We start from the raw sequence: 21672 nt of genomic DNA on the forward strand, positions 1-21672 counted from the left end.
TGTCATTCTTTATGACCACTGAAAGCATTTAAATCTCTAGATTTCTGTTCATCTTCAGACCACCCATCAGAGCGCCACTGGGTTTACAGAAGGGTGGGGCAGATGCAGTGGTGTGAGCAGATTCTCTCCCTGCCCCTTCGAGGCGTTCCTGGGGCTGAACTTGGGAATGGCTTCCCATGCACCCAGTTCAGTTCTCCCAGCTGGACAGTAAGGCAGGGGGGCTGTGGCACTGCTTGCCTTGGAACGTGTTTGGGTGAAGCACTGGGACTGCTTAGACCATCTGACAGCTGCTTATGGCTCTGGTTCAAGACAGCCATGAGCATTTTCCCTCCCTGACTCCTCTCCCACTGGCTGCACAGCTTCTGTGGCCACACACACACAGTGTCTCTTAGCATGCAGGTGAAATGAGGAAATAATCTTTTTTTGCCAGAAAGACATACAAATAGAATATATTTGATTTTAATTACTGCAAGACAGGAATGCTTCCCATCAAAACTGCCAGAGTTGTATGTATCTTTCCTTCATTCCATTAATTATTTACCTTCAGTTTTAATAATACAGTTAAGGGTACTATATATAGCTTCTGCTCTATCAATAAATCATGCCTGTGTGTCTTCATATTTATCCTATAAAATTATAAGAACCAACATGCCTACATGGATTTGCTAAGGAATTCTAGCAATGAAATTCCCAGCAGTGCATGTCTTGGAGTCTTTGCTGGTGAACTCAAATATTCCTCACTCAATGAGAGCTATTTTATGAGACTTTTTATGAGATTTTTTAATTATTACTTTATGAGCTCACCAGTCTTTTCACAAATCCCAACAATCTCCTTCATCCCCTTCTTATAGCTCTGTGCTGATTTAAAACCCAGCGGGAATATTAAACCTACTTGAGCTGCTCCCTTTCCCCTGCCCCTTTCCGGTAGTGGAGGAAACACTAGGAGAGATTATAAATTGGAATCACAGTTTACTGAAAAATTGCAATAACCACAACAATATTAATAAAAAGAGTGTACAAAACAGAGCGTCTTTTACCCACAAAAGGATATTCACTACTGAATAAACAAAAACACTTCCCAAAGACCACATCCAGTGTGGTTTTCTAAGAAAAAGGCAAAATGATGGGTGGCCCTGTGCTGGGCAGCATGGAGTATATCAGAAAACAAAAGCAGAATGTTGGAAAGGCTTGCAATTTAACTTTCCCCACTCAGACTGAAAACAATGGAAGAACAGGGACAAGGCAAAACCTGGTGGGATGTGACAGGGCTCTGAAGCAAGTCAGAGGACCCTCCTTCTGGGCCTGACTTTGTGGGAGCGGGAGTGGAGAGCTTGGTTCCAGCAGCAGCTCCAGTGGCTGCTGTCACAGCAGCTGCAGCCTGGGCTCCACATGGGTCAGCTGGGCTCTGCCATGCTGCTGCTTTCTCTCTTTTCTTTTTCTTGGAGCAGCTTACCAGCTCTTGGGCTCACCAGCGCTGTCTTTGAGCACCACACCAGAAAAGCCACATCCCCGAGCACAGCAAAAAATGGCCACCCTTCCACTTCCAGCCCCTGACTTCCTCCTGCTCCAATCACATTCTTGCCATGACACTAATGGTATGGAATTATATTAGAAATTGTGCTAGAAATTCTATCCCTTTCCTCTATAACCATAACGAACTGATCACAGTTTGACATGACTTCTTGACCTATCATCAAACCCAAGAATCCACACAGTATCGTAAGGTCAATGCACACAAGCCACCTTCCCCATCCCATAAATCCAAGGCACTTTAATACACGTGATCCACAATCCAGGCTCAGTCCATCAAACTAGTTCTTTGGTTGCATTGCTTGAAACAGTTCTCCCGTTTGCTCAGCAATCTCCTTCATCTTCTGACGTGCCTCTTCTATGGTGGTGGTGGCGTTATGGACAGTGACACAGCATTCTCCATCCGTTAGGTTTAGCATCCCACACACTCCATTCTCTTTCAACAACAACATATCTATGGCTAATCGGTTCTGCAAAGCCATTTCCGATGCCTGCAGGGCCTGCGCATTCGGTTCCCTGAGTGAGCGTCCGGTCCAGTTGCTTAACACATGGACTTGCCTAGTTAAGTTCTCCAAGACATACTTGTGCTGTTGGATAACTCCACTGGATGCAAAAAATGATTCTAAGTCTAAAGCAACGTTTTGTCCCCAGGTGTAATAGTCGGGGACTTGAATCCCCTGAATCCACCCTTTTGCATCTGTTGGATTGTGGATCTCTCTCTGCACCTTGTTGTTACGATAAAGTGTATAATTGAATGTTTTAGATGGACACATGGTAGGAAACCCAATAGTACACTGGAGTCCAGCCATATCATACATGTTCAAGTGGGAATACATTTTCCCATCTGAACATGCCCATACTGTTCCCCGTGGAGCTGGATACTTGGCCTGTGAACACTGATACAGGTCACCTTGGGGAACTTCCTGTGCTTCGCTACTTGAATTCCAGACCTTTCTTTGGTCAGGGCTGTGTGTAATGGGAATGCCACAGGATAGTGCTGTCTCTGAATTTTCATAAGACCCATTGCATCGGGTGTCTTGGTTTAGATAGCCATAGTTGGGATAATCCCAACAGGTACACATGTCCCGGATAAAAGTTCTCAGCTCCGAGATGTACCAGGTTTCTATAGGCTCACCTGCTCCTGTGGTACAATCTAATACACGGGAACAATTCAGAAAGGAGGTCTCTGATTTACTCTGGGTAAGACTTCTACGGTTCCTCACTTTCCAGCAGATGCTCTCTCCATTAGGTAGTGTGGTCTGATAGTCCTTACAGTCTGATTTCTCCACTTCCCATTCTACTATTTTCCCTGTGGGGACCCTGGAAGCCCATTGTAGTGTAGATATAGGGTCAAAGATTTGTTTCAAAGACCAAGCCCACTCATAATTTGTTCGGTTAACTTGGTGCGCGGTTCCTGGGTTATCAGGGATTTGTATACACCATCCTGCATCCCAACGTAAATTGTACTCATGTTCAAAAAACCCACCCTCAGCAGGAGAATCCCACCACGGTACCACCGTGCAAGGGATAGAAGTGACATTTTGCAATGTCTCAGAAGGCTTGGTGTCTAATGACCGATAGCATGTCTGATTCCATAATTCGCTCCAGGTAGAGTCACGTGGGAGCTGGTAAAAGGCGTTCTTGTATTCTACCCATGTCCCATTTGCCTCCCACTGTTGTCCTTCTTTCTGGTCTAGGAACCGGGACTCCACCATCCCCCAGGTAACGTTTCTTCCTGGCTTTTTAAGATTATCCAGTTCTCTCGTTAATATTTCCGAAAAATTTAACCAAATCATCATAAATCTAAACCCCTCTGATGCAGAGTTGGGGAGGTTAATACATATTCCTTGATTTGTATGATTCCAAATATGCATAAATCCTTGTATCAACTCCCAAGCTAAATTTGGTTCAGTACTCTGATTTTCAGTTGCTTGAGACAAAATCATACATCCATAACATAAAAGTAAAAACTTTTCCCACACCATTTTTTTTCCCAGTGAAAAGGCAAAATAGGCTTAGCAAAATCAAACTAAAAAATACAAAAAATGATCCGTCCACTCAACAGTTGAAAGCATAGGTCCAGCAGTGGATTTCAGATAATCTGTAAAACATATACATGCATAAAAACAAAACATGATTAAAAGGAGGGAACAATCCACCACCTGGTACCAGAGTTAAGTGGCTTTTTTAAGGTCATGGGTACCAATCCCACTCTTGGTAATTCTACCAAAACCAGCTGTCCTAACTAATGGAGAGGATTTGCAGAGTCTTTAGTTTCTTTCATTCCAGAGAGCATGGGTGGGGGTGAAGATAAAAGGCCATGAGTTATAGGCACCCATTAACTCCCCAGAAGCTACTGACTCTATGTACCCCATTTCACACCCCCTTGCCCAATCCGGTTCATGCCCAATCAGATTCCTCTTCAAGAGTCCACTGGTGCATTCAACAACCTCATTTGCCTGGGGGTAGTATGGTGTGAAAGATCCATGAGATTCCTTCATCTTGTGCCCACTCTTGAACCACCCTGATGGAAGAGGATGGATTGTAGGAGGATAGAGATAGTGCTGAAGGCAATCTTGCCCCTGAGTAGTTGCAGCTGTACTAATTACCAAAGAGTAGGAACAGCCCTGCCCTTAATATGCCACAGCTATGTCCAATAAGGATAGGTACTATAAAAGAGTGGGTTAGGTAATTGAGAAGAGAGGTAGTTTGCTGGCTGTGCTGTTAAGAGGAAGGAGCAGGTGGTTGTGCAAGGGCTAGGAAGGAGTCAGTGCTGTGAGGAGCTGCCCCTGGGAACTCACAGAGAGAAGGTATGAAAGTTTTACAGTAAGATAATAAACTGGTGCCAAGCACCGATGCCAACAATTGGTGACCTGTACGGAGATGAGTTGGACACCTTAGCAGTAAAGTGACTACTATTGGATTGGAGGGACTGGGGCCATGGCAAACAATTAAATCACAGCTTCAGCACCTTTACTGTGCTGTGCCCTGCTGCTCTTGCTAATGCCTCAGCTTCCACCCTGACTTCAGGAAAGGCCCTATATAGTCCACCTGCCAGGTCTCCCAGAGGCTTTTTCTGTGTTCTTGGTTAAGGGATGCCTCCTGCAATGGGTGTTGTTTCTCTAGCCCTGTACAACACTGGCCACAGATGGAGATGACAGTGTTGCAGAGTTCTCAATGGACAGGCCACCCTGTGTTACCAGCTCCCTTAAAAAGATCCTTAAATCCTGAATGGTCTCCCTTGGCATGTAACAACTATAGCAGATATTTCCATTTTTCTTCTCCCTTTACTGCCATATCTGCTGCACAGGTCAATGAAACTTCCTGATTATTCAACAGATGAGCCAGATTATCCCTCTTCTGGTGGGCAGGATTCCATCCCACCAAGAAACACTTTGGCTTAAGAAGTTTAGGATGTCTTCTTATGTCTCTCACTCCCATACTGGCAACTCAACGATCCCCCACTGCTTTTGTTCACAAAATGGGAGCCAATTGGTGCATCCCTTAAAAACAGCACTGGGGTTTGTATAAATAAGCACTGGTTCTTTAGTGTCAGCCTCTAACAGTCACCCTGCTAACAATCACATGGCTACTGATTCTCCCATCTGAGCACTTTCTTCTCCCCTTGTCACAATTCTGCCCCCCTGAATCACCACACAGGAACACTGCTCAGTATTTCTCTCTTTTGGAGAATGCCTCAGTGAACCACACACTTCTTGGAGAGGGCTCAATTTGAGGGGTATGTTTTATATAAGAAGAGAGGCTCCTGGTCCAGTTGACTGCCAGGCTATTCCTGTATTTGGACCACTCTGGGTGCTCCCTCCTCTATCTGAGGCATATGGCAGTGATGATGTAATTGTTCATACCACCCTCTTACTACTTTTCCCGGCAAAAACCTGACACCAGGTGGGGTTCTGGCCAGTACGGGTTTCAAGACCTTGAAAGGTCCCACTAGAATAATTGATTTCTGCCATATGACTTTTTCAGCTCCCTGTAGAGCTAGACTAACCACAGAGGCACTTCTACCAAACTGAATAAAGTCTTTTTGCATCTTTAGAGCTGTGCAAATAAAACCTGACAGGGCGAGTTAGTTAGACCCTCGGGTCTCAGTTGCCACACACACATTGATAATCCATTAATTGCAAAGCCCCATTTGATATGAAATGGACCTGTTGGATGCATTGGTCCTAAAACCTGATATAAACCAGCCTCAAATATTATCAATTTTAAGACTTCTGCATGGACAGGGATCCAGTCACAGGCGGTCCTCTGGTGTGTTAAATCATGTTAAGGATGTGCTATGATGGAGACAGCCAGAATGTGTTTTCTCCAAATTACCAGCAGGGCAAGGGCATGTTGTAGCTCCTTCTTCTATCCAGGAATTTCAATTTGCTCAAGGGAAGTCAAGGTTTTGGGGTGAACACACACTGTTCCTCCCCTCCACCATACTCCCAGAAGCTTTACTTCAGAAGATGGGGTTTGTGCCGTTTCTGCTGAAATTTGCAAACCTAAATTTTCAGAGTGAGTAATTATCTCTGTTTGGGTTTGTCCTACTATTGTGGCATTGGGGCTGCCCACCAATATATTGTTAATGTCCTAAACTGCTTTAACTCCCTCCATAGGCATCTCTACAGAGCATGCTATCTTCTCCAGATCCCAGCATTAACATCCCTGGCAGGATGCAAGAGACTGTCCACATAGATCTGGACAATGCACTCCCTGACTCTGTTTGCTCTCCTGCTCACTCACATCTCCCAAGTGAAAAATGTCTTTCTTCCTCATGTGGACCCTCCTGTTCTCATTCTCCTTCACTGGCCCCTTATTGGCAGAAGCTGTGCTATTTCCAAGCATCTTCATTCACTGCCCAGGCCAATTTGGGCTTGAAGAACAATGGTGAGATTTATACTGACTTTTTTACACTGTGCACATGACAACTCACAAGGAAAGCAACTACTCCACCTCCCTCCCATCTACCAGGCAGGAAAATATTGGTGACTCTTGCTCCCCACCTCTGATTCCCAGAGCCTGGGACCAGCAATCCACTTCTCATGGGCAGCAAGTAAACTGTTTGCAAGTATATTTCATGCTAATTTCAGCCACTGATCAGCACTAATGCTGCAAACTTGGCACCCTCCCACCCTCAGTATGTTGAAATAGTGTGTGCATATTTGATTTCTTCCACTTTTAAAAACCCAGCAGGACTCAGGCATGATGTACTGAAAAGTTGGAAAGGAAAAGTGGACTTGGATTTTTAAAATTACTATTATCTGCCATAGGGATAGGCAGAACATATCAGAAAATGCAAAGCATGGAAGCAAATCCCTGTCCCAATCTCAGACAAAACCAGAGTTCAACCTTTGTGCAGGAACAGCCACTGCCCTGAAGCCATAGTTTCTCTTATACTATTATCATAATTGATTGTAAAATATGTAGGGAGAAACCTTGAGGGAAAAAATGCTCAGACACAAGAGTTACTGCCTGTAGAATTTATCACCTACCCTTGGAATATTTATACTGTTTTCAGGGATCTCATTCTTGACCAGGGCTGGTTAAGTGAGATGCTCTTGGTTCTGAGAGAAAAAAGGGGGCCATGGTGTTTTACATTTGTTTATTGGTTTTATGCAAGGTATTGGTGTATAACCATCCACCAAAGGCCACTTCAGGGCAGGAAGGAGCACCCTGCTATGGTGCCCTGCTATTGTTAGGGAAGGGACCAACACCAAAACACCTGGGATCTCACTGTGGCTCTCACTGATGCTGAGGATGCAGAACCGCTCCCTTTCAGCCCACACCCCTTGCAACTGCACAGCAAAAACTGAAACCTCCACAGACAGCTCCTTCTTTTTTTGTGTACTCCTAGCATAAGCACACACCTACTTGCTGTTTATTTATGGAGCTTGCTGCCACAAAGGGGCTCCCACAGCCAGACTTCACTTGCTTGGACCCTCTTTGATATCCATAAGGAGCAGAACACACATCCCAAGCCAAGTGTTCCCTACCCTGTCATCACAGCCTTCAAAGCCCAAAAGAGGAGGATGCCTGCTTTAACAGGCACAAAACACACAGTTGGAAGCAAACAGTGCTGCTAAGCTTTCTGCAAGAAGCCTCCTCCACACTGAGCTCTACATAAACTTGTCCAAGTCTCTCCCTAACAAAACTTAATCAAGAAATACAGCGTGTCTTCAAACTGCCTTTGTTTCTCAGGAAAACTGTCAGCTCAAGGAGACAACCAAGCATCCATTGTTAATGAGGCTGGATGTTCTTCCAAGGAACCCTTTCCTCAAAGGCTTTGCTCCAACACACGTGGGACCTGCAGACAGAAAGAATGCAGGGAAAACTCTTTGCTTTCTTCTCAGGGCACCACTTCCCATGTCCCACAGAAGCCATCACAGCACATCAGCAACACTCCCTTGGCTGTCAGGAGTCCTCATTCCTGCTCCCAGAGCTCACAGAAAGCACGCAGGACAACTAACAAACTCCTGAGGATCAGCACTAACCCCAGCATCCTGCAGCCTGGTTACCTCCAGCCTTGCAACTGGCTACTTAAAAGCTCACCATACACCATCTGGTTGCCCAGAGGGACCCCCAGCCAGCCAGCACAAGCCACACACTGAGATATTGTCCTAGGAACACAGGAAACAGATCAGAAATGCTGTCCAAGGTTTGTGAGCACTTCTACACTGCACAACATCTCAACTGTTATGTGGCCACACTATCATCTGCTGTTGCACACCCTGTCGATATTAAAAGTCTCACAAAAGCGTTTTCTGTCATGGTCCTGCCATGGAGAGTCTGAAAAATCCATCAGCCCTGCTGGAAGTTTTACAGGCGTGGTTGGGAGGAGAGAACTCAGACTAAAAGAAATCTCAAGAGCACAGAAGGCAATAAAGCCACAGATCGCTGAGAGGGCCAAGATCCCCTTCTGAATCAACCAACTTCAGTCCAAGTGTGAGGCCGGGCAGGAAGGTCAGTTATGACAGTGAGGGACCCAAAGCACCAATGCCGCACCACTGTGTCATAGCGAACGGCGTTTACTTTACAGAGAAACGGAGCTCCACAATGCTCTCCCAAATGCTTTCCAGCAGCAGCGTTTAAGCTTTGAGGCAAACGCTGCCACGCTGGGCCGCTGCTCTCGGCAGCTCGGGCCGCCACTCACCTGCGCCGGCACCGCGCCGCTCTCCCGGCACCTCCGCCCTCCCCGGGCGGCGCTTCCGCCCGGTCACCGTCACTTCCGCCGGCGCGGCCTGGCCCTCGCAGCCCGCGGAGAGTTCAACTGAATTAACTGAATGCTCATTTCGGCTTTTGACGCCTTAATCACGGCCCTGGTTCCCGGCACTGTGGTTACGGCCGCCCGCTGCTTCCGCCCGGCCGCGGGCTCCTGGAGGGACATCCCGCCGCCGAGCCGCTGCTGTGGGTTCGCGCTGCGCTTGTGCGGCCCGAGGCAGCCCCGGCGGTGCTCTCCTGCCCACACACCGGCCGCCTGCGTCCCACAGCGAGCCCTGCGCACAGAAACGCGTTTGTGTCCACTGTCCACGCAGGAGCTCTGCCTTGTCATGATCGGAGGGCGCGGCCGGGCCCGAGATCGGAGGTGTTTTGGGAGAGCAGATCCATAAAGCTCTGTGAACATGGCTGTAATTTATTATTCATGACCCGCAGCGCTTCATTTCTTATGGCGGTGAGTCCTTCCCAAACAGTGAGCCCACCTGCTCCAGCCCAAGCCCCAATGAGGATCTGTGCCTGTTCTCATGCTCAGAGAATTCATTTCTCAGGTGAAAAGGCTGAAAGTTGACCAAGCACTAAAATCAATAACCAGCATCAAAATCAAAGCTCCTGCAAGTTCGACAGCTCTCTCATAGATTCTAATAAAGCTTGGCACATATTACAAATAATCAGTCATGGTTTTTATCCCTTCAGAAATCTGTGATACTAAAGAAAAATTACAATCAGGAACAAGTTTTATCCAATATGGTCACTGAAAGCAGTTATATCTATGGAAACAAAGGTAATCCTTCATTCTGTCAGCAGACAGCCAGCTTTAACTGTATTGTCAGGGAAACAGGACTGTGATTAACTCATAAAAAATTGGAATGAAAATTACAATTTTTTAAATGCTAGGCAGCAAACATCTCCCTCAGCTTCATGTCTTCTCATGAGCAACCATGTTCCTGACATGGTAAAGTCCACAACTGCACTATTTTAGGTCATTGAGCTCTCCTTGAAGTAGGAATCAACTTGAAGATGTCCCATTAGGCATACTAGATAACCAAGAGTGACCATGATTCTAACCTTATGATCAGACATATGATTCTGGCACAGATGTTTAAGCAGTTAGTGCTGTTACATCTGGTGTGCTTATGGATGCTTCTAGAAGGAGGAATAAATAGAACTGCTCTTAATTACATTTTGGAGATTTGCAGACAGGAGCCTCAAGGTGTTTGGAGTGCTTCTCCAGTGCTGCCTTGCCAGACTGCAGTTCATCAGCTGGGGGAGCTCTGCTTTGTGCTCCCTGAAGCAAAAGAAATCATATTAAAGTCAAACCTAGTTCAGGAATAGCAGTGCCTGCTGAGAAATGGAGTGTCAAATGCTCTGTTTCACTGAAAATAACTGCTACCCTACCACCACCATCTGCCACTTAATATTGTTGTTCCCAATTTATGTTTGGGATGCAAGAAGCACTTTGAAATAATTGTGCAGGTTTCTTGCAGTTAAACTTCAAGAGCAGCAGCTTCTCATCCTTTTTCTGTGGAACCACCCACCATCCTGATGGCTCCAGGACTCTGTTGCTACCACAGGTCTGGCTGATTGAAGGGAGGAGTTCAAGGTGTCCTTTGGCTCCTATTTGCCTTTTGTAATCATTGCTTCTGGGGCAGTCAAGGTCAGGTGGGGCTGCTCCAAAATCTATTGAAATCAACAGATTGTGCCTCTGAATGAAGGAAAATGACAAACCAAGGTTTTAGGTTTTGTACTACTCATCTTCAGACCACCCATCAGAGCGCCACTGGGTTTACAGAAGGGTGGGGCAGATGCAGTGGTGTGAGCAGATTCTCTCTCTGCCCCTTCGAGGCTTTCCTGGGGCTGAACTTGGGAATGGCTTCCCATGCACCCAGTTCAGTTCTCCCAGCTGGACAGTAAGGCAGGGGGGCCGTGGCACTGCTTGCCTTGGAACGTGTTTGGGTGAAGCATTGGGACTGCTTAGACCGTCTGACAGCTGCTTATGGCTCTGGTTCAAGACAGCCATGAGCATTTTCCCTCCCTGACTCCTCTCCCACTGGCTGCACAGCTTCTGTGGCCACACACACACAGTGTCTCTTAGCATGCAGGTGAAATGAGGAAATAATCTTTTTTTGCCAGAAAGACATACAAATAGAATATATTTGATTTTAATTACTGCAAGACAGGAATGCTTCCCATCAAAACTGTCAGAGTTGTATGTATCTTTCCTTCATTCCATTAATTATTTACCTTCAGTTTTAATAATACAGTTAAGGGTACTATATATAGCTTCTGCTCTATCAATAAATCATGCCTGTGTGTCTTCATATTTATCCTATAAAATTATAAGAACCAACATGCCTACATGGATTTGCTAAGGAATTCTAGCAATGAAATTCCCAGCAGTGCATGTCTTGGAGTCTTTGCTGGTGAACTCAAATATTCCTCACTCAATGAGAGCTATTTTATAAGATTTTAAAAGATTGTCAGTCTTCTCACAAGCCCTGAAAATCTCTCTCATCCCTTCTTCTACCTTGCCACAAGTCAGTTTCACGTGACTTTCTAAAACATGGTTTTGGTCTTCCCAAGCAGAGAGGGGCAGGAGTGCCTACAGCTGAATGCTTTCACATTGGATGATAACAGGGCTATGATGATCAGAACTACAAAAACAATATGGCAGTGCCCTGGTGGGATTAGAAAGTAAATCTGCAAATGTAGCAGTATTATCTATGTTGCAGAGATGACAAATATTAAGATGAGTTTTTCAAGAGGAGGTGACCATGGAAGCAGATAATTCTTCTGCCGAGAAGACAGAAACTGAAGTTGAGAACAGAGCAGCTGGAGAGCAGCATGGTGGGCAGCATGCAGGTCTGCTGTGAATGGAAAACAAATTATCATAAGGGATCAGTCCAAGATATAAATCTTACTTTTGTTAGCTTTTTTTAAAGCTGATGTACTTTTGGGATGGAATCCTGGCAGTCCATGACAGTAACATGCCACTAAGTAAAGGGCATCCCTGGGACTAGGTGAAGCAGGGGTATTTTAAATCAAATCTCTACTTTTTCACCAATAAAAACCACAGATGCATACTCAATGTGAAGTGATTTAACCATGTGAGAGGAAAGGCTTGTGTATTTTAAAAACCCAAAACTGCAGAGTATTTACTCATCCCTAGTAATGCATCTGTCGAACATAATATTGTCTTTTGACAGCATGAGATTTCCTCTTTATTGTTTTTTTCATCAGTTGTTTCTATAGAAATGCCATTTTTATCAGACTAGATGAAAATATCCTGAAATAACACACCTCTTAAGCAAATAGAGATATTTCTTGCTCAGTCTATGTATTGTATCCCTATTATACTGGGTTTTCCTCTCCTCACTCAACATCCAAATGAAAATGAGTTAAAAGCGAGTCACTGTACAGCTGGGACTCCAGAGAACAGACTCCTCTGGAAATTGGAATGGGCAGTCAAGTAAATGTATTTTCAAGTCAGGTCACTCAGACACTGCCTCTGAATTGTGGTGCAGGTGAAAATCTGTATTTGCACAGATGATGACAGTCACGGTTTCACAGAAGGCTTAAATGAAAATGGTCTTGAGCCAACCCTGCCTGACAATGTCCTCTGCCCCTGCTATCAATGAGGAAAACATTTCTGAAATCCACCTTCTCTGGGCTGAGGACAGTGTCTCCCTTGGCTGCTCCTGTGGGATCTATCTGACAAAATCTGAGTGATGTAGTCAATGCATTCAAATCCACTGTCACAGACTTTAAAGGAAGCCTGTCAAAGTGCCTAAGCCTGAGATTTTAAGCAATTTGAGACAGTTTAAATCACTGGATATGCTCACATGATTACCCTCCATGGCAAATCTCCTGAAGAACTTCCTTTTTTACTGGCATTATAATTTGTTCCTTTCTTCTTTTCAGGTTATTTACTGTTGTATCATGGGGAAAACCTTATACCTTTGTATCTGAACAGGATGAGAGTGATGTGTACATGCTTTATCCAAAATCTAGTACTAGTCAGCATATGTACTGAAAGGAGTGCCCGGGGAAGCTCATCTCTCCCAAGCTTCAAGTCTAACACCTTGGGAACAGAAAGCATGGCCTGTGCAATGCTCTTGCTTTAGAGAGATACTTTTAGGAGGGCAGGTAATGATAGGACAAGGTGAAATGGCTTTAAACTGACAGGAGAGATGTTTAGATTAGATATTAGGAAAAAATTATTCACTATGAGAGTGGTGAGACACTGGAACAAGTTGCCCAGAGAAGCTGTGGATGCCCCATCCTTGCAAGTGTTCAAGGCCAGGTTGGATGAGGCTTTGAGCAACCTGCTCTTGTGGAAGGTGTCCCTGCCCATGGCAGGGTGGGTGGAACTAGGTGATCTTTAAAGGCCCTTCCAGCCCAAAGCCTACAATGATACTGTGAATATTTGATGTAGATGCCTGCACAGCAGCAGTTCCTACGGCCAGTGGACCCAAGCCTGAAGTACTCAACTCTAAATAGCTGTGCTAGTGCAGCTAGATCTGCCAAGAGTTTTTAACAGTGATGATCACGATGTCCTGATGATTTAAGTGATCTGGCAGAACTAACTGCAGTCACACTGAGCTGGGTTTTCACCTTCATCTTCAGAAATGTAAAGGGCTGTGATGGGTAATCGTGTCTCATCTTCTTAAGTACTTTTCCATGAGTCTTTATTAGGCCAGAACAGGTTTCCCATTTCCTTGGGAGTGATGTGGAAAGCTGTGGGTTCCCAGAGGAGCATGCCAGTGGCATGCATTTCTGCTCCTCACGTGGCAACACACTGCTTCACACAGCTTTCTGGTAGGGAGAGACAAGCAGCCTAATGAGGAACAAAAGGACAGCTCAGCAAAGTGGAAGAGATACCTGTAAGAGAGGTATTCTAAGGAAGCTACCAGAACTGTTTTGTTATCACATGAAATATCTAATGCCTAGAGGTGTCTCTGTTACATAGTGCTGCATCACTTTAAAATTCTCTTGCCACCATGTAAATAGAAGAAGTTACTTTGCCAGTCTTCCACAGAATAGGAGCTTGCACCCTGTATTTCCAGAGGCTCAGTGCTTGTGAGGTTTGATATATGCATGGCAGCAGGACCGTTCTCTCACTGGTGGTATTTGGTGATGGAAGTGAAGTCAGCAGAAAGCTTCACCTGTACATGCTTTTCTACCAGGCTGATACGTAGGCATCTTTCTAGAGTACTCTTTTATGCTTATTTTTTGCCTGACAACAAGTTCTCTTCAGTGTTGTGGGTTGTTTTTAAATTTATTTCCAGAGGTATTTATAGCTATTGTGATCTCTCATGACAGTTGCCTAAATCAGGAGCAAAGAAGATGACAGTGACCAAAGTGAAGCTCACTGGCAGAGAACACCCTTCCTGTTAGTAGCAAGTATTACCATACCATTAGCAACACCGATATTTAAAAGCTCTTTTCTTCTGCAGCACAGTTACAGGAGAAATGGCAGAGATCACTGCAGTGCTTCTCAGTGTCACTGTGTGGGAGCACTGATTGCTCAGGTGCATGTGTTGAACCTTTCCATTATGGTTTGTCACTGAGGGCCATGCTTTTTAAAAGTCTATTTGGCACTGGACAGCAGCCCTGAGTGCTGGCAGACTGCCTTCTAGAGACATACAGCAGCAGCAACTGCCCAGCTTTCTTCCCATGGGAAAATGTTGGTAACTTTCCAAATTATTGACTTGGCTCTGGAATGACACTGACCAGATGGCTGTTTTGCATCAGAAGTCATGAGCTGCGGAGTTTAATGGATGGATTTGGGCTTCTGAGTTCATCTTGGGAAAGAAGTTGACCAAGCTCCATGATGGTTAGGTGTTTCCTGATAAGAATGAAATTACATTCCTCATCTTCCAGCCACACATGCAATATTTTGGTGCTTGGAGCTGTTGGTGGTTTGCGTAGCCTAGGATTACTCCTCTGGTCAGCCACTGTGTCTGAGAACCTCTCTTTCTTTAGAAAAGATAAAATATTGAAGCAGACTCTTTCACTGGTATTCCCTTTGATTTACAAAGCCCTGCAGTGCTGTGGAGGAAAAATCTGGGGGCTCAAATTTCTCGTGTCTGTCCATAGCACCCTATTAATATTGAGATCTTTTTACAGTATCTGTAAAAAGAGTTTTGTCTCATTTTCTCAAAAACATTTTGTGGACAGAACCTTGCTAGCATTAGGCTGAGCTACCAAGTCCCACTGAAAAGCAGAGTGCATCAACTTAGGCTTGAAATGACATGAGCAGCAAGCACCAGCCTCAGAGGATGCTGGTAGACTATCAAAGACATGACCTTTTGCTGCTGCCTGTCTGCACCCCTGGAACAGGAAATGTCAATATCTGCAGTAAACAACACCCTTGTGCACACAGAAGGGCAGAGGCACATCTAGAGATCCCTCAGGTTGCCCATGTCTCTTCCTGTCCTATCCAGGGTTGGGAGCATCTGTTCCATCAGTGGAGGCTGATGAAGCAGAAGAAAAGAGTTGTTGGATTCTGTTCCAATACAGCAGAGGAATAGCCTTTGCTTACTCCTAAGTGCTGCTTGGGAACAACTCAAGACAATGCTGTGAGGGAAGATGAAGCTCTTGGTGACAGTGATAGGGAAAGAACTAGGAAAGATTTCTCAAGACTTAAAGGTTGAAAAATCTGGGAAACAAGTTGGGAGAGTAGTGATTGTTCAGGTATTGCAAATAGCACCTCAGAAGGAGTAAGATAAGGGAAAGAGAGAAATAGGAGACAGGTGCCAAATTTGAAAGACACAAGCCAGAGAAAAAGATGAGAGGAGAGAACATTTCATTCTGAAAAGAAAGAGCAAATGTCAGTGCAAATTCTGGCATATCTGTGCAATGTGGCGGTTCCATCACTAAATCTAAAGACTGAGCATAGGCATCACTGCCACCAGGAAAGAGATGGCAGGAGACAGGGCACAGATATCTGAGAACAGGAGGGAAGCAAAAAGCCTGAAGCGTAGAGATGGTTTGTTAAAACTCAGGCCCCTCGGAACGCCAAGCCTGCTGTTTACAGTAGGGGTGCCTCTGTGCCAGGGTGATACCAAAACCACATGGCTTATTTTATGCTGGTAATTGGAAAGGCATCACATGACAACAGGCTGGTGGCTCATCCCCCTGTGATCCCTGGAGCTGTGATCATCAGAGTCATTGTCAGAATGCCCCTCGATATACGGCATCCTTTGTCAGAGCCAAGAGATCAGAGCATGCAAAGACTTTACAGCCTAAGAGCCAGTATCGCCTTTGTCCTCTTTTCCTTCAAGAAGGCAGCAAGCTACAAGCACTGGAGGATGTAATCCAAGTGCTAATAAATTATTGATGTCTCCCTTCAGCTTTTTACTTACTAAAAGGATATCAAAGCTCATTTTGTGAATGGTCCAGACAGATTCTCTTCTGCTATATCCACAATTTGATTCACAAATATTTCACTAAGCGTTGATATTGAAACAACATAGTGTTCTCTCTTTACAGGTTTAGCAAAAGATAATAGACATGTTTTGGATTACACACTCATAAATAGATACAGTGATATGACACTTGCAACTGCAATAGATGTTTGATTTTGTAATCTTAAAAAGGCAGAGCTTATTATTAACTAGGAATACACCTTTTTCTAATATTGAAAGCCTGTTGAGATCACAGTATTTAGTCCTTGCAGATAGTCTGCATAGTTCTTTGGCAGGACATACAAGTCACAGGATGGTAAGACTTACTTTATATTTAGCAATAGCTCCTCTCTTCCAATATGCCTATTTGCATAAGTGAACTAACAAACCATCTGTATTGGAAATAGTCTTTCCATTACTGTCAGCTTTGGGGCAGTATGTAGCACTTCCTTAACAGTATATATTAATTTATGCTGTTTTTGGAGCAGCAGAGAAGTAATTTGAAGTCCTCATACTGCAATTTTCTGGGCAGGAGTCTCCTCAAAACAGAAGGCTTCTTTTTTCTCTTTCAGTAAAGTATTTTACAAGCTTTGATCGCCAGAAATGCTCAGGATCTTCATAGTTGTCTCATCTTAAAGAAAGACACTAGGTTTCCAGGTATATCTTCAAAATGGTATCAGATCTTTACAAATTTAGCCCAAATGCCATCTCTCACTAAACAGCAGAGCAAAATTCTGCCTGCTAAGGCAGTGCAATGGCCCAGCTGAGCTCAGAGAAAGGATTATAAACATTTTTACAGTGGCATGCTCTGAATGACAGGGTGCTGATCTTAAACTGACACAAACTGCAGTTCCTGACTGCACCAGTTTCTTCTTGCTCTGAAGAGAGGCAGCAAAGCTACACATGTATGTTGTCTCTGTTCCTTGCTGGCTCTTTAGAAAGATTGAATGACCAAGCACAAAGCCCAGAAGAGAGAGCTGATTTTTGCAATATTATATACATATTTTGCAAGCCAGACCACAAACTGCTTATCACATTTTTATGCTATATATATAAATATTCATAATTAATCTGTGTTAAAATAGAGTATAAAGCTTCTAAAGAAGAAAAATAGCCACTTCAGGCATCTCATAGCAGTGACACTGATCCCCTCCATTTCTGAAATTAAAATATGAGCTTCTTTGCATAGATTTTGCAGTAGTCTCCTGAGTTCAAGCTTCCTTTTTTGCCCTGATCCTTCAATTTATGAGGGCGACCTTGATAGCAGAGATTGATACATTGAATCTCGAGCTACAGAGGTGGAAACAAAGGCACCTGGTGAGAGTTGACATTTCCCAAGCTTAAATCTCAGGGATAGTAACTTTCATTTTCCCTTCTCCAGATCTCTTTAGTCTTTTTTCCTATGTTTTGGCTTCAGGTACCAGCAGAATTCTGATGGTATGGCAGGTGGGAAGATGTATATGCATGTGCCTTCCAGACTGAAAGCCTGAATTCACCTGGGGTCTACATACCCTCAGAGACAACTTCATCTCGTAAAGGTGGAAGGGCCAAATAGCCTGTCCTTGGGACTGCTGGCAGCTGTAGCCAAACAGCAATCAGGACTGGTTTAGATGATAAATCACAGTTTATTCAACATCAAAACCAGAGTGACTGGGGGATGGAAAATAAATTCATGAAGCTGTTCAGGCATCACCGAAGTCCAGTGGGTATTAGATGTATTTAATAAATAAAAGCAACCATTTGGACTGGGAAGGCAGACAAATCTGACAGGCTGAGCTCTGCCAGGTCTTTGTTTTCTTTCCGTGCCTGACTCAGCTTTTGGATATGATGCTCTTACTCCTGGGCTGTGTGGCTTTGCCAAGCTAACACCTTTCTGAGGCACAGCCTCACCCTACTCCCTGTACAAATCGGGGCCCCATCTTCTGAAAATTGCCAACCTTTTTCCTTACTGAATGGGGATGCTTCTTCATGCTGCCCTGTGACACACTGAAGCCCATTTCTTCTATCTCCTTCCATGATGCCTTTTATTAGGGCTTTTAAACAGTCCTTACAAATAGAAATTTGGCACAAATACGAAGTTCATTCCCAGTCTCTCAGTGCACAGTTTTCTGTCTTGGCACATTTCCCTTCTAACCACAACACCTCATCATGCCCCAGCACCCATTCCATAGCATATTTAAGGGTCACTAAAACCACCTAGACAAACAAGTATGAGCTGACAATAAAGAACACTTTTAATATCTCTCTTGCTCTGTAGATCTTGGTGTGTATGCCACAGGCACTCCTAATGCATTCTTTTTGGTTCCTTTCTGTGTCCTAGAATGCCAATCTGCTGACTATCTTATCCTCCAGAGATATCCCATTGTTCCACCTACAGAAAGGAAATTGGGTATTTTAAATGTGCAATCTCATGTGGTTTATAAACCTGTATATAAGATGTTCCACTGTACAGCTCCTCTCCAGGTCTGAGAGAAGTGAAAGCCAGGCTACTCTGGACATATATATTGGATGCAGCCAAACAAATGTCATTTCTGCCAGGAGATGCCATCGGGACAGGACAAGGCACATAAATCTGCAGCACTAGTGGCAGTCGCTGCCCTGCAGTGTAAGCCAGAGACAGGTGAGGCCAAGAGAGTTTGTTAATTGTCTTTCATGGACATCTTGCACCCCCAAGAATGGGTAGGTTTCTCAACATGGCATCAGCCAAGACTTCTGCAATGCACTGACTATCCTAAAATTCAGATTTAGCAGAGCCCAATACTTTATGAAAACCCAAGTTTTGGGGGTTTTTGCTTTATGCATTCACACACCAAGCACATTCTCTGCTCTATAGTCATTCTAAACAATCTCTTATGCAGCCTGAGTGCCTTGAACCTGGAGTGGCATTTTCCAGAGCAGCATGCCTGAAAAAGCAGCAAGCATGTTGTGACAGGAGTTGAAGTACGAGTATTAAAGTGAAGGTTGATGCTTCAAGAGTGTTCACTTGCCTGTTAGTAAGATTGTTATGAAGGATTTAAAATATATGCTGCTCTAAGGCACACAGAGAGAAATGGATCAAATGGGCTGAGCGTCATGAGTATAATGAAACATGAAGCAAACATGCCAAGGTAAGATGGTGCAGTACACCAGTCCTGATCAGCAGGAGAGCCAATCATGACTGGATGTGCTGAGCACAGATGCAAGCAGGAGGAAGAAATATTGACAGGGCTGGGAGTTTGCAGGAGGCTGCAGTTGTGGGGGGAAAGCCTGTGCAGGAGGCAGATGAAACCAGAGGAGAGGCTCAGGCTGCAAGGAGGTTGGGAAGGGGCAGGAGCAGCGGTATGCCTCCATTTCTACTGCCAACTACTCCTCCGAGAATAAGGAGATGAGGAGGGCAGCAGGGCCGGCTGCGGGGTGCGGGGGAAGCCCCAGATCTCCGACCCGACAGCGCTGCCCTCTGTTCCCGGCGCGCAGGTCTAGCGACCAGGGAGGGGAGTGGGGCATCGTCGGGCTTCTCCCTGAGGGAGCGCTTCCGCGGAGCTGCCTTCCTCCTCCTCCTCCTCCTCCTCCTCCTCCTCCTCCTCCTGCCCCTTCTGCTGCTGCTGCTGCCGGGCCGCGTCCCGCCGCCAGCCCGGGCGAACTCCGGGCGCTGGGGAAAAGCGGGAGAAGTGGCCGAGGCTGAGCTGCGGGCGGCGGAGGCGTGAAGATTCGCTGAGAGGGGGGTGGCCGCCGGCGGGGGTGCACCCGGGGCGGGTGGGGCGCACCTGGGGATGGGGAGCGAAGCTCACCCTGAGAAGACAAGAGAAGGCACCCCGGAAGGGTAGGGGTTGCGAGGTCGTATCCTGGGAAGGAGCTGCATACCCGGCAGCTCCCAGACGCCCTCAGAAGCGCGCCGGGAGTCGCCGGGCAGTCGCCTGCCCACCTGGGGGGGCCGGGAGCGGCCGGGGCACCCCCCCACTCCGCCTCGTCTTTCTCTCCTCCCCTCCGCCGCCTCCTTCCCTCCCTCCCTTGCTGCCTGCCTGGGATGGTGGAGGGAGTCGGGAGCACCCGGCAGGGCGGCCCTGGGCGCGGGGGGCGGCTCGCCCCAGCCCCGGCCACGGCGCGGGGCGCGGTCCGCGGCGGACTCCGCCGTCTCGGGGTCCCGCAGCCCCCGCCACCGCCGCAGCTGCCGGTGATGGCCAAGGATGTCCTCGGAGGGGGAAGCCGAGGCGGCTGCTGAGAGCGGGCCGGGCAGCACCCCCGCGCCGGGGGCCGCCGCCACCGAGCGGGAGGAGGTGAGCGGCGGCGGGGGCGTCCGCCCCAGGCCGGGCCGGGGGAGACTGGAGGGGCAAAGGCGGCCCCGCCGCGGGCACGGGGTGCCGGGCGGTGGGGTGTGGGGAGCCGCGGCGGAGGAGGGTGCCCCGGCTGGCGGTGTTTGCGACGCGGAGAGAACCGAGGGGCGCAGCTACAGCCCGCCCGGATACCTGCAGCCGCGGTGCGCTGCGGTGCTGCCCCTCCGCGCCCTGCGGTGCCGGGGCCGCCGGCGGGACCCCCGCGGCCGCAGCCCGGCGGCCGCTGCTTGCGGGCTTTTACCGACGGGCCCCCGGCACCCAGCCCTGCGCCGGCCGCCGGGCTCGGGGCGGCGGCTGGGCCAGCGGCTCTGCACCGGAACGATGCAGCGGGGGCGAAAGGGGGCCTGCCCAGTGGAAGTTTGGCCAAATGAGCCCCTTGGGGTTTGGCCTAGGAGAGCCTACCTCTTCCCTGGGACTTGTGAAATGGTCAAGGAGACTGCAGCTCTGCGAGACACTGGTGGAGGCGGCCGGAGGGGCACAAGGAGCATGAGAACGGGCTTGCAGTCCGGAGCTCTGCGGCTTTCAGGTGTTTGGGGGCAAAGGAGGAGGTCATGTCTCTCCTTTTCCCTTGGGGCCTAACAATCCTGTTGCCTAATCTGCAACAGAAATCAGTGTAGAAAATATAATGTAATATGTTTCTTCAGATCATCTCTGAAGCACTTACTGTGGCCTTGCACATCATAGAGAGGGATTAATAGATGTGTCTTAGTGTTGACACAGAATCCTGAGCCACGAGGTATTGGCCAGACAGAACTGCAGGGCTGTGTGACAGTAGGTGACAATGTGTATGTGCTATCCTGCACACCTGGGACAGCAAGCTGTCCTGTTTTAGAAATACCTGGGATTTTCTTCTATGCTTAATGTAGCCTTTGCTTCCAACAGTTTTGACAGGTCTGCCATTTACGTCATATAATCCATGTGCGGTTCATGGAAGTGAGTGAACTTTCTTCATAATATGGAGTTAAAAATGAATGTACGTGCTCCTAGAAATGCAGAGAGCAGCCTTGAAACAGGCTTAGAGAAGACAAAATTGAAAACAGAAGTGAAAGCAGCCCTGGAACATTGCTGTGTGCAGTTAGTCTGCTTAAAGCTTTTGTTAGCAGGTACCATGGCTCATCAACAGTCACATAATCCTGTAGTCAAAATCCAGTAGCCTCAACTAAGCCTATGTGAAGCTGCAGGATACTTAGCTGAAAACCAAACAG

General features: G+C 46.6%; 1 protein-coding gene across 1 annotated transcript; it reads right to left on the reverse strand.

The window, feature by feature from the left end:
* Positions 1–949: 949 nt before the first annotated feature.
* LOC132328978 (uncharacterized) lies at positions 950–8757 on the reverse strand. The gene is made up of 2 exons (XM_059849487.1): positions 8687–8757; positions 950–3631 (listed from the first exon to the last, which is right to left on the reverse strand). The coding sequence occupies exon 2, from the start codon at positions 3513–3515 to the stop codon at positions 1812–1814; it is 1704 nt and encodes a 567-aa protein (XP_059705470.1). The 5' UTR covers positions 3516–3631; positions 8687–8757; the 3' UTR covers positions 950–1811.
* Between the last annotated feature and the right edge of the window lie 12915 nt (positions 8758–21672).

This window comes from Haemorhous mexicanus, chromosome 6 (assembly GCF_027477595.1).
Source record: "Haemorhous mexicanus isolate bHaeMex1 chromosome 6, bHaeMex1.pri, whole genome shotgun sequence".
Taxonomy (NCBI): domain Eukaryota; kingdom Metazoa; phylum Chordata; class Aves; order Passeriformes; family Fringillidae; genus Haemorhous; species Haemorhous mexicanus.